Source organism: Balaenoptera ricei, chromosome 3 (assembly GCF_028023285.1).
Source record: "Balaenoptera ricei isolate mBalRic1 chromosome 3, mBalRic1.hap2, whole genome shotgun sequence".
NCBI lineage: Eukaryota > Metazoa > Chordata > Mammalia > Artiodactyla > Balaenopteridae > Balaenoptera > Balaenoptera ricei.
The window spans coordinates 118637206-118650694 of NC_082641.1; the positions used below are offsets into that span (position 1 = coordinate 118637206).

At 39.8% G+C, this 13489-nt stretch overlaps 1 protein-coding gene across 1 annotated transcript; it reads left to right on the forward strand.

Annotated features, from left to right (window-relative positions):
• The first annotated feature begins 8920 nt into the window (after positions 1 to 8920).
• On the forward strand, positions 8921 to 11377 carry PCDHB1 (protocadherin beta 1). The gene has a single exon (XM_059919521.1). The coding sequence runs from the start codon at positions 8921 to 8923 to the stop codon at positions 11375 to 11377; it is 2457 nt and encodes an 818-aa protein (XP_059775504.1).
• Positions 11378 to 13489: the final 2112 nt, after the last annotated feature.

A 13489-nucleotide genomic window follows, 5' to 3' on the forward strand; every position in this document is an offset into this window, starting at 1 on the left:
GCTACCAGAGTCAACATGGGCATGAAAGCCCTCTGTTTAAAGTAAGAATGTAATATAAATCTGGACTATAAATGGTATTGGTTTATATTAAGGATTCTTATATTACTGTGGAAGACAGAAACATTATATGCAGATGCACATGGTAAACAACAAGAGGCATTGTCATTTAAAGCAACAGATGGTAGATCAAAAGCAGCTGCAATAAATTGAGCTGCCTAAGAAAGACTTCTATACCCTCAAAGCCTCTTGTTCCTGCCAAAAGGAATAAGAAACCTAAAATGCATGAAAAGACACAATAAAAGAAAAGAATCCTAAAATAATAGTAAAGTCTAAAACCGCAGGTGTGAACTCAATGTTTTAAAATACATGTGCTCCAGGGCTTCCCTGGTGGCGCCGTGGTTAAGAATCCGCCTGCCAATGCAGGGGACACAGCTTCAAGCCCTGGTCCAGGAAGATCCCACATGCTGCAGAGCAACTAAGCCCGTGCGCCACAACTACTGAGCCTGTGCTCTAGAGCCCATGAGCCACAACTACTGAGCCCACACGCCTAGAGCCCGTGCTCCGTAACAAGAGAGGCCACCGCAATGAGAAGCCCGTGCACCGCAACGAAGAGTAGCCCCCGCTCCCACAACTAGAGAAAGCCCGGGTGCAGCAACAAAGACCCAACACAGACAAAAATAAATAAATTAATTTAAAAAATAAAATAAAATAAAATACATGTGCTCCTAAAGTTTTTTTCAGACTTGAGTATATATGAAAGAAAGTTAGAGGGTATCCCAGATATTAATATGCTTATAAATATGACTATAACAAATATCATAAATATTAAAAGTAAGACTATTTCAAGTTTGAATACAATAGAAACAACCAATGGGGAGATTAGCCAGTATTGTAATTACACATGCATAGTAATAAAGTCCATTTAAAAAAATCTTGTGTGCTCCACCTATTCATCCTCCCTCCCCCTAAGTCCTGGCAACCACTGATTTCTTTTTGTTTTGCCTTTTCTATAATGTCATATAGTTGGAATCATAGAGCAGCCTTTTCAGACTTGCTTCTTTCACTTAGCAGCATGCATTTTAAGTAAGATGCATTTATGTTTTCTCCATATCTTTTCATGGCTTGATAGCTCATTTCTTTTTAGTGCTGAATAATAATAATAATAAAGAATAATTCATTATCTGGATATACCACAGTTTATTTATCAATTCACCTACTGAAGGACATCTTGGTTGCTTCAAGTTTTGGCAGTTATGAATAAAGCTGCTATAAACATTTGTGTGCAGGGTTTTGTGTGGACATAAGTTTTCAACTACTTTGGGCAAATACCAAGGATCATGATTACCAAATCTTATTGTAAAATTATCATATTTTAAGATTCGCATAATGAGCAAATATATTGATGGTGCTGGGAACCAAATATTCTCACTTTGGTACAAGGCTAATATAAATATGAATTGGGGGATGGAAAGGAAGAAACCTGTTTTAATGCATTGAAAGTATAAATACCATGATTACACCCACACACATACACAGACCACAGATACTTATGTAAGTACAAGTATATATTAATATAGGCAAGTATCATCCATGGATGTTGGAAAACACTGAGTAATAAAATTGTTTTGGAAATAGAATATTCACATAGTTTTTTTCCTAGTTTTATTGAGATATGATTGACATACAGTACTGTATAAGTTTAAGGTATATAACAGTGATTTGACTTACATCATGAAATGATTATCACAATAAGATTAGTGAACATTCACATCTCATATAGGTACAAAATGAAAGAAATAGAAAAAATTTTTCCTTGTGATGAGAACTCTCAACTTTCATATATAACATAAGGCAGTGTTAATTATATCTATCATGTTATATATTACATCCCTAGTACTTATTTATCTTATAACTGGAAGTTTGAACCTTTTGACTACCTTCATACAATTCCTCTTCCTACCCTCCCCCTCCCCCTGCCTCTAGTAACCACAAATCTGATCTCTTTTTCTATGATTTTGTTTTTTTGAAGTATAATTGACCTATAACACTGCTATTTCCTGGTACACAACACAGTGATTTAGTATTTCTACACATTTCAAAATGATCACTATGGTAAGTCTAGTTATATCATCAAAAATATTACATAGTTATTGACTGTATTCCCCACAATACATTTCATCCCCTTGACTCATTTATTTTGTAACTGGAGTTTGTACCTCTTAATCTCCCTCACTTCTTTTGTCCCCCCCACCCCCCCGCTCCCCTTTGGCAATTTGTTCTCTGTATCTATAACTCTGTTCCTGCTTTGTTATGTTTGTTCATTGGGGGTTTTTTTGTTTGTTTTTTTAGATTCCACACATAAGTGAAATCATACAGTTTTTGTCTTTATCTGACTTATTTCACTTAGCATAATACCGTTTAGGACCATCCATGTTTTCACAAATGGCAAGATTTCATTCTTTTTTATTGCTGAGTATATTCTGTTATATACACACATACACACACACACACACCCCCCACATCTTCTTTATCCAGATTGCTTCTCTATCTTGGCTATTGTAAATAATGCTGCAATGAACATAGGGGCGCATATATCTTTTCTAATTAGTGTTTTTGTTTTCTTCAGATAAATACCTAGGAGTGGAATTTCTGGGTCACATGGTAGCTCTTTTAAATTTTCTGAGGAATCTCCATACTGTTTTTCATAGTGGCTGCACCAATTTACATTCCCACCAACAGTGCACATGGGCTCCCTTTTCTCCACATCATGGTCACATAGTTTTGAAACATCTCTCCAAAGATAACTAATCATGAAAAATTAAAAGGTACCTTTCAAATTGAGAAATTTGGACACTATTTTGTAACCAAATTATCAAACTTAGTATAACCAATAATGGGACATAAATTACATCATATGCCTCCTGATGTAATGCACTGAAGAGACTACAACATCTCCAAGGTGGCACTGATGTCAAAATATTTCATCTGAATCTAATGAAGACACAATGCCCAAATTGAGGGATATCCTGTAAAATGACTCTTTAAAAATGGCAGTGTCATGAAAAAAAAAGTCAAAAATATTTTCTTTAAACTGCTCTAGTTTAAAGGAAACTAGAAAAACATGACAATTGAGTACAATGTGCAAACCTTGATTATATCCTGGATTAAAAAAAGAACAGCCATAAAGGACATTATTGGAACAATTGAGGAAATTCAAATATTGAATACAATATTAGGTAATAGTATTCATGTTAAATTTCCTGTGTGTGATAATTGTAATTGAAGTTATGTGGGAGAATGCCCCTGTTTGTAAGAGGTACATATTGAGATATTTAGGGATGATATGTTAAAATGTCTGCAACTAACTCATAACAAAATACAATGTTTACATACTGTATCTGCCAGCTATGGTCACAAAATACAGTGCAAAACTTAACAGCTCAAAATAACATTAATTCCCACTCGTGCATCTGGAGGTCAGCAGATTTAGGCTGAGATCAGCTGTGCTTTGCCTCAGTATACAGGTTGTATCCAGTGCTGTTCCATACTCATCCTTGAATCGGTGGGCTATCCAGAAAAAGTTCTTAGAAAGGTGGCAGAAGAGCAAGAGGGCAAGCCCAATTATTGCAGCACATTTCAAGCCACAACTTGCTTTACTCTGTGTATTAGTTTCCTAGGGCTGATATAACAAACTACCACAAAGTGGGTGGCTTAAAAAAAGCAAACTTATTCTCTCATAGTTTGGAGGCTAAAAGTCTGAAATCAAGGCATCAGCCGGGCCCTGCTGTCTCTGAAGGCTCTAGGGGAGGATCCTTATTTGCTATTTCCTAGCTCTGGTTGTTGCCAGCAGTCCTTGGCATCCCTTGGCTTATAGCAGCATCAGTCCAGTCTCTTATCTCTGTCGTGATATGGCCTTCTTCCCTGTGTGTGTCTGTGTGTCTCCAAATCTCTCTTTATAAGGATACCAGTCATTAGAGTTCACCGTAATTCCATATAAGCTTATCTTAACTTGATTATATCTGAAAAGACACTGTTTTCAAATAAAGTTACGTTCACAGATACTACCCACTCTGCTAACATCCCGTTGGCCAAAGCAACTCAACGGGGTCAAGCCCAAAGTGAAGGGGTGGAGAATTATACTAAACCCATCGTGAGGGTCTAGTATAATTCACATGGCCAAACTCAACATCAGTGGAGCAGAGAGATATATTCTGCCCACAGAAGTTAAGAGGGAGAGTGACTGGTTTTGAATAATAAATGTGTGTGTACATATATATATATATACATATATATATATACACACACACACACACATATATAATGTATAACGTGATGTATATGCATACATGTGTATATATATGAAAGTGAACAAATGTAGCAAAATTGGTGAATCTAGGTGAAGACTATACAATTTTTTATTATTGTTTATTATGTCAAATATCAACAAATCTGGACTTAGGGAAGGAGAAGCTGTTTTAAAAGACTATTGCAATAGCAGAACTCATTGATCACAAAATCTGCAAATGTCTCATACAGAAAAACAGTTTTTTTGTTTTTGTTTTTTAAATTAGGGAGGGATCAGCAGGGCTAGCAGTAACTTTGTGTGGGAGTAGGACAAGGGGATAGAGGAAGCAGATGGTATAATCAGGGTGCTTTAACAGGAATATTTTTCCCTCTGTGGTTGGCCAGTTCTCAGAATGAACAATTAAGTGGGGGATTTTAGGACTTGTTTCAGTTTGGGGGTGAATTAAAGTTCAGAGGCCTATGAGAAAAAGAGAAACCTGACTAAAATTTGGTCAAACCAAATCAATAGGTATGTAATGGGTAATTGTAAGCACTCTTGAAACTCTTCTGAAGGTTTAAATTATTTCAAAATATGATTTTTTAAAAGCTAAGAGTTAGTACTTAGATACAGTTTTTTAAAAATTATGCAGTCCTACCTTCTCAGTCTATGCTTACTTTTATTTATTTATTTATAATACATTTATTTATTTATTTATTTTTGGCTGCGTTGGGTCTTCGTTTCTGCTTGCCGGCAAGCGGGGGCTACTTTTCATTGTGGTGCGCGGGCTTCTCATTGCAGTGGCTTGTCTTTGTTGCGGAGCACGGGCTCTAGGCACATGGGCTCAGTAGTTGTGGCGCACGGGCTTAGTTGCTCCGCGGCATGTGGGATCTTCCTGGACCAGGGCTTGAAGCTGTGTCCCCTGCATTGCCAGGCAGATTCTTAACCACTGTGCCACCAGGGAAGTCCTTAGATACAATTTTGGAATGCATTTTTTATTCTCTCTAAACTTCATGATATTTTACTAGGTGTGGTTTGCCCCTCTTCCCAATGACTAGATTTTGAGTAAAGACACTGGCATTACAGCTTGGTAGGTTGTAGATTTATTCTGTATGTCCTAGTTCTACCTTCACTGGAAAGAATAAAAACTTATTTTAAAAAATACCATGATGTTTAAAGGGTCCAAAGTTTTCAGAGAAAAAAGAAAATATTTTGGAATTTCATCCCATCAAGCAGATAATACATACCCTGAGAACTAACTAAACAAATTAAGATTCAGAGGAATCCAATTGAAGAGCAACATTTCTTGTATTTCAAGTCATAAGAATGTATTTTTTAAATTTATGGGTTTTGAATGAGTTACTTACAAACTGATTGTATTAAGACTTCCTAGGTGGTGACTGTAGTTAATAACAACACTGTATTGTATATTTGAAAATTGCCGAGAGTAGATCTTAAAAGTTCTCATTACAAGAAAAACGTTTATAACTATGTGTGGTGATGGATGTTAACTAGACTTACTGTGTTGAGCATTTAGCAGTATATACTAATATCTAATCACACTGTATACCTTAAACTCATATAATGTTATATGTCAATTATACCTCAGCTAAAAAAAAGACTTCCTAGGATGCCATAAGCTTCTGCTTAATGTGTGAATCACTGGGAGAAATACCTCTTTTAAACAAAACTCTGTAGATATATATCAACTAAGGATAAGCTATGTATCAACTAAGGATAAGCATGTCTCTTTTTCTTTTCTTTTTTTTTTAAATGATGGGAAATGACCTTTTCATTTATTTTTTATTTTTTATTTTTAGCACCTTTAATTATTATTTATTTATTTGGCTGTGTTGGGTCTTTGTTTCTGTGCGAGGGCTTCCTCTAGTTGCGGCAAGCGGGGGCCACTCTTCATCGTGGTGCGCGGGCCTCTCAGTATCGCGGCCTCTCTTGTTACGGAGCACAGGCTCCAGACGCGCAGGCTCAGTAGTTGTGGCTCACGGGCCCAGTTGCTCCGCGGCATGTGGGATCTTCCCAGACCAGGGCTCGAACCGGTGTCCCCTGCATTAGCAGGCAGATTCTCAACCACTGCGCCGCCAGGGAAGCCCCCTCTTTTTCTTAATTATAAAGAGATACTCAGGACTCATATTTAGAATATATGAAGAACTACAACAAATCAATAGGAAAAAGACAATCCAATGTAAAAAAAATGGCCAAGGGAACTGAACAACCCCCCCCCCCCAACCAAAGGTTATCCAGATGACTAAACATATATTAAATAGTGCCCTACGTCATCAATAATTAATAATCAGAGAAATGCAAATTAAGCCCACACTGAGATAGCCAAAATGGTTAAACTTTTAAGAAGACTAGTAACGATAAGTGTTGGTAAGAATTAGAACAAATGGACCAATTTAAAATAATGGACCTATTTACACATCTCATCCTGCTGATGAGATGTGTAAATTGGTACAACTTCTTACAAAGCAGTTTGGCAGTATCAGGTAAAGCTGAAAAGAGCATACCCTATGACACCAACGCCACTTCTAGGTATATGCCCCCCCTCAAATGTACACACGTGTGTACAAAGTGACATATATAATGACATACTTCTGTGAACAGTAAAACAATAGTAAATGAGTTTTGCTGTTAATGCTGAAAAAGACAAAAGCAGTCCGTGACAGCTAGGAGCTAGCCTGATACTCAGAGCTAGGGTATGCTGTTCTCGTGTTGAACTAAAACAGGTTCATAGAACAACATTAGACAAGGCCACTCTGTGACAGTGATGGATTAAGAGAAAAACAAGAGGATGCCATAATCAGGTGAAAAGGAACATTTTCCAATCCACAAAAATGGCTAATATGAATTACCAATCACAGCTTTAGCCTCCTTCCATTTTTCTCACCTTCTAAGAATTATTAATATATCCAACTATAAAAATAACTGTTTCTGACAGCATCCAATCCAGAGCAAAGTCCTACTTCAAACCACCCCCAAATCACCTTGCACAAATATCGCAAGTCCTTTTTAACACCCTCTTATTGAGATGCCCCATGATTCTCTGTGGTGTGATGTCTCCCTTGTTGCAGTAATCAGAAAATACAACTTTGTTCAACTACAGGTGTGTTCCTGATGGTCTGTGGCCAAAGAGCATTGACCAGACTGGAATTCTATACAGCAATGGAAATGAATGAGCTAGAGCAGAACACAACATCAATCTGAGACTGAGCTAAATATCAAAGGAAAGAGACTAGATTCTGAAGATTACCTACTGTAAGTGTTATGAGTTTTTTTTACAAATGGGAAACCACCAAATGCTCCTGCTAATGAGCATGAGATAGAGTGTCAGAAGACAGGTTCTAGTTTTTATATTGCCAGCAGTAGCTGTATGGACTGGGCAAGTGATTTCATCATTTGGGCCTTAGTTTTTTCATCTATTTAAAAAAGAGGTGGGGAGATTGGACCTAATCTTTCTGAGGTTCATTATCATTCTTAAATATTCTATGATCTTATGACTGTAAAAAACTCTCAACAAATATCTTGCAAAATTTCCATTGGGCCATTTTCAATATATGTAAGTAGTCTATTATTTAATTTCCTTTAAAATCCAAAGCCAAACATTTATCTTCACTTAATTTATCTACTATATTATTTGGGAAGCAGAGTTACATACTAATTACGAGCATGACTTTGGAGTCAGACAAAATCAAATTGAGTTCCTTCTCTAATATTTACTAGGTAGAAGACGTTGGGGGAGTAACATAACCTCTCCAGTCTCAATTTCATCTGTAAAAAAGAAATAATAATAATGTGTACCTCATAGAGTTGTTGCAAGGGTTAAATGAGATAATGCATGTAAATTACTTAATACAGTACCAGTATATAGAAATCATACCCGGTAAGTATTGCTTCCACCAGAATCATAAGTGACAAGCCCGTCACTTCCTAAGCGTTTGAGGGTTCTGTGGAAAAGAATGGGTTTATGCAAACCATGAGGCAAGTTGAACAGTTCCCCTATCAGTGTACCTAATGGACCCCAGTTTCCTGAGAGATGATATCTGTCTGTCCCCTTTCCTTTTCCTACTGATCACTTCCTCCAAGCCCCCCTCCCTCATTCCCATCCAGTTGGTTCACGCTTCAGAAGACACTGCAGCATCTTTTTGCCTCTCCCTTGGTCTCTGGGCGGAGTGTGTATGTGGAGTGTGCCAAGTACCTTAACACCTCGCTGTTTGCCCGCTGCTGCAGCGGCCCCAGCCGGCTCACAGATACTATGACTTCAACTTTAAGCTTGCTTAACGAGTATCCTCATTGGGTGTTCAATTCCCCAGGGCTTTTTTTCCCGAAAGGGAATTGAAAGGCGAGTTTGCTGTTGCTTTGGCAACAACTTTCAACCTCTACCTTACTCTCCAGAATGAGAACATATCTATTAATACATTCGATAGACTGGGGAGTTGAGTTACTTAATGCAATTTTTCTTCCAAGTGCAAAACAGCTCACCTGGCTCGGTTAGCCTTTGGCGGCGCTGCGGTTAGAGGCTAGCAAAGCCGAGAGCAGCTGTTGCAGGAACCTGTTGGCAGAAAAGTGAAAGTGTGTACGCAACAGGTGTATCTGCTGCAGAGAGTGCGCTTGTGAGAACGGATGGCGATTGCACGCAGAAAACTCTTGCAAAGCAGGCAAGTGGGCTCGCTTCTCCTTTTTCTGTGCTTCTCTGTGGGGGGTGCGGCGGCCATCCGCTATTCGGTGGCAGAGGAGATGGAGAGTGGTTCGTTTGTAGCTAACGTGGCTAAGGACTTGGGGCTGGAGGTAGGGAAGCTGGCTGCGCGCGGGGCGCGGCTCGTTTCCGAGGGCAATATACTGCATTTCCGGCTGCACCGCAAGACAGGAGATCTGTTCGTGAAGGAGAAACTGGATCGGGAGTCACTTTGTGGCAAAGCCGATCCATGCGTTCTGGAGTTTGAAATAGTCCTGATGGAGCCACTGCAGTCCTTTCGCGTGGAGGTCAGGGTATTTGATATCAATGACAATGCCCCGGTTTTCCTAAACAAGGAGCCTCTTTTAAAGATTCCGGAGAGCACCCCCCTGGGTTCACGGTTTCCTCTGCAGAGCGCGCAGGATCTGGACGTCGGCCTCAATGGTCTCCAAAACTACACCTTGAGCGCCAGTGAGTATTTCCACCTGCACACCCGCTTCCGCAGCCATGGGCCCAAGTATGCCGAGCTAGTGCTGGATAAACCCCTGGACAGAGAGGAGCAGCCTGAAGTCAACCTGACAATTATAGCTGTGGACGGAGGGTCTCCGCCCAAGTCTGGCACTGCCCACATCCGCGTGGAGGTTCTGGATGTCAATGATCACGTGCCCCAATTCTCTCGACTGGTGTACCGCGCTCAGGTACCGGAAAACAGTGCCAATGGTTCTTTGGTGGCTACGGTGACTGCCACCGACCTAGACGAGGGCTCCAACAAGGAGATAACTTACTCTTTAGCGCAAAACCCAGAAGTAATTCTCCAGACGTTTCAGATTGACTCTGAAACTGGAGAGGTTCGACTAAGAGGGTCCCTAGATTTTGAAGCGATTGAAACATATGACATTGACATTCAGGCTACTGACGGAGGAGGCCTCTCTGCCCACAGCAAAGTCCTGGTGGAGGTGGTGGATGTTAATGACAATCCTCCTGAAGTTACAGTCTCCTCTGTGTCCAGCCCGCTCCCTGAGGACTCTCCACTACAGACGGTAGTGGCCCTTTTCTCTATCAGAGACCGGGACATTCGAGTGGGAGGAAAAATCACTTGCTTCCTCAAAGAAGACCTTCCCTTTGCAGTCAAACCTACATTCAGGAATTCCTACTCACTGGTCACTGACAGAGGCATGGATCGGGAGGAGGTCTCTGGCTATAATATCACCCTTGTTGCCATGGATACTGGAACACCCACTCTGTCCTCGGAGACTGTGATAGAGGTGCTAATATCTGACATTAATGACAATCCCCCAGTATTTCAGGAAGATTCCTACATCTTGACTGTTCCAGAAAACAACAGCCCTGCAGTTTTTATTGGCAAAGTCCACGCTGAGGATCTAGATTTGGGTGAGAATGCCCAAATAACATATTCTCTGCTGCCTCCAAAAAGTGGAGATCTATCAGTCTTTGCTTACATCTCCATAAATTCAGACAATGGGAAACTCTATGCACTGAGAACTATGGATTATGAAGCCATTCAAGATTTTCAGTTTGTGGTAAAGGCAACTGATGGGGGCTTCCTGTCACTGAGTAGCCAGGTTACTGTCAGAGTGGTTGTCCTGGATGACAATGATAACTGCCCAATGATCTTGTACCCACTGCAAAATGGCACCTTGCCCTGCAATGACCTGGTGCCTAGGTCTGCAGAGGCAGGCTACCTGGTGACTAAGGTGGTGGCTGTGGATGGTGACTCAGGTCAGAATTCCTGGCTTTCATATCATCTATTTAAGGCCACTGACCCTGGGTTATTCTCTGTTCAACAAAAAAATGGGGAAATCCGTACATTGCGGCAGATATCTGAGAGAGACCCCACGATGCAGAAACTGATCGTTCTTGTTCAGGATCACGGCCAACCAGCTCTTTCTACTACTGCCTCACTTAACATCCTCCTGGTAGATGGCTTTTCTGAGCCCTATCTGCAGTTCCGGGATCCATTCAAGCATCCTACAAGGGTAAATCCATCCACTAAATATTTGGTCATTTCTCTGGCTGTGCTTTCCTTTCTCTTTCTCCTCTCTGTCGCAGTGATCTTCATTACACATATCTGCCAGAAGATTAAATACAGAGAAAAGTTCACAATTCAAGAGCATTTCTATGATGACTGTAATTTCTCTAACAACCTGGTACAAGGAGAAGCCAGTGGATCCATATCCCAGCCTTGTCCCTATGAAGTGTCCTCAGCCACTGGCACTGGCAATAGTGAATTCTGGTTTCTTAAGCACCTTATGCCCAACTTCCCCTTCCCCCATGGCACTGGAGAGGTAAAAACGGAGGCTGGCTCCAGTTTACCACCAGATTCTGATAGAAATAGGTCTTGGGGGTCAGAGGGCCATGCCCAAGTATCTGATGACTATATGTAGCCATTATTCATGTCTCCCGTGGAAGTTCATTAGTCCTGGCTCTGGATATGCTTAGTTCCATAGAGATATCATGTTATTTTGCCTTTAAGTTATTTTCCATTAGAAAGTTATGCATGCATAGGGACAAGAACTAGCTCCTAGTTTTGATACATCAGAAAGCAATTAGGTTCAAGAAGTAGAAATATAGTTTATTGTTATTCAGAAATTTTTAGATTTGTCACCTGATGAGTAGAGATCATCTTTGAATCAACATCTTGCATACCATCATTCACAATCATGCAAATGTCTGGTGAATGGTGGTCCTCATAGATAACTGGATGGGAGGAAGGGTAAAGAAGAAGAAAAAGGATTTGACTTATTTGCAAATGTAAAGGCAGATATAAGGCTAAAGAGATTCAGTTCAGGAATTAAGTTAGCTGTAGATTTCTTAATGGTTGTCGGGGACCTTAGGCAAGTCTTAAATCTGTTTATACACAGATATCTCATTCCTCATCAGAGAGCAGTTGTTTGAAGGTAGATGAGGAAAAAAATAGACTTGTAGATAACAAATGCTGTTGAACAACTACAAAACCAAAAGATATTAAAGGAGAAAGAATGCATTAATACCAATAAAGTGGCCTTAAGAAAAGATAGATTTTCATGTATTACCAGATTTGATCTTAAGCCATTTTTCTCCTCTGAGCATGCTGATGTGACAACATGGAAACTAAGAAAAAGAGTTAGTTCCTAGCATATCATTCAAAAAATGAAATGGAGTAGGGATCCAAGTTAGGTTTCTTTTTGATCATCACTGTTTTGCATTTGTAAGCTATTTTAAGTTCTCTCATTCTAAAATTAAAGAAAAAAATTAAAACATTAACATATGTCAAGGATGCTATTATACTACCAACTGTGCCTTAACTGTTTAAAAAGTTTGCTTTACTGAGTCTTTAATTATGTACCTTATTTTATACAATGTGTAAATTCAGACCCACAGGGTGTGTCCCACACAGATAGGCACAACATTTGTACCTGGTATTCCAAGGGTAGAACAGTACCTCTAGTTTGGGCAAATTGCTTCAATTACAAATTTAACTTTGAAATGCATATAGATCTACATTTCTACTGGAAGTTTTAAGTTATAATAAAGTTAAAAATTTTTTTATACTATATTTAAAATAATATTTTATTTATTTATTCATTCATTATTTTTTTGGCTGCACTGGGTCTTGGTTGTGGCACACAGGATCTTTCGTTGTGGGACGTGGGCTCTTTGTTGTGGTGCGCGGGCTTCTCTTTTAGTTGTGGCGTGCAGGTCTTCTCTCTCTAGTTTTGGCGCACAGGCTGCAGGGTGAGTGGGCTCTGTAGTTTGTGGCACTCGGGCTTAGTTGCCCCGCGGCATGTGGGATCTTAGTTCCCCCACCAGGGATCAAACCCACATCCCCTGCATTGGAAGGATTCTTTACCACTGGACCACTAGGGCAGTCCCTTAAATTCTTTCTTTTTTTTTTTTTAACATCTTTATTGGAGTATAATTGCTTTACAGTGGTGTTTCTGCTTTATAACAAACTGAATCAGCTATACATATACATATATCCCCATATCTCTTCCCTCTTGGTCTCCCTCCCTATCCCACCCCTTTAGGTGGTCACAAAGCACCGAGCTGATCTCCCTGTGCTATGCAGCTGCTTCCCACTAGCTATCTATTTTACATTTGGTAGTGTATATAAGTCCATGCCACTCTCTCACTTCGTCCCAGCTTACCCTTCCCCCTCCCTGTGTCCTCAAGTACATTCTCTAGTAGGTCTGCGTCTTTATTCCCATCCTGCCCCTAGGTTCTTCATGACCTTTTTTTTTTTTTAAAGATTCCATATATATGTGTTAGCATATGGTATTTGTTTTTCTCTTTCTGACTTACTTCACTCTGTATGACAGACTCTAGGTACATCCACCTCACTACAAATAACTCAATTTCGTTTCTTTTTATGGCTGGGTAATATTCCGTTGTATATATGTGCCACATCTTCTTTACCCATTCATCTGTTGATGGACACTTAGGTTGCTTCCATGTCCTGGCTATTGTATATAGAGCTGCAATGAACATTGTGGTACATGACTCTTTTTGAAGTATGG

Coding starts and splice junctions, on each gene's coding strand:
- PCDHB1 (XM_059919521.1), top strand. CDS start 8,921: ATGGCGATTGCACGCAGAAAACTCTTGCAAAGCAGGCAAGTGGGCTCG.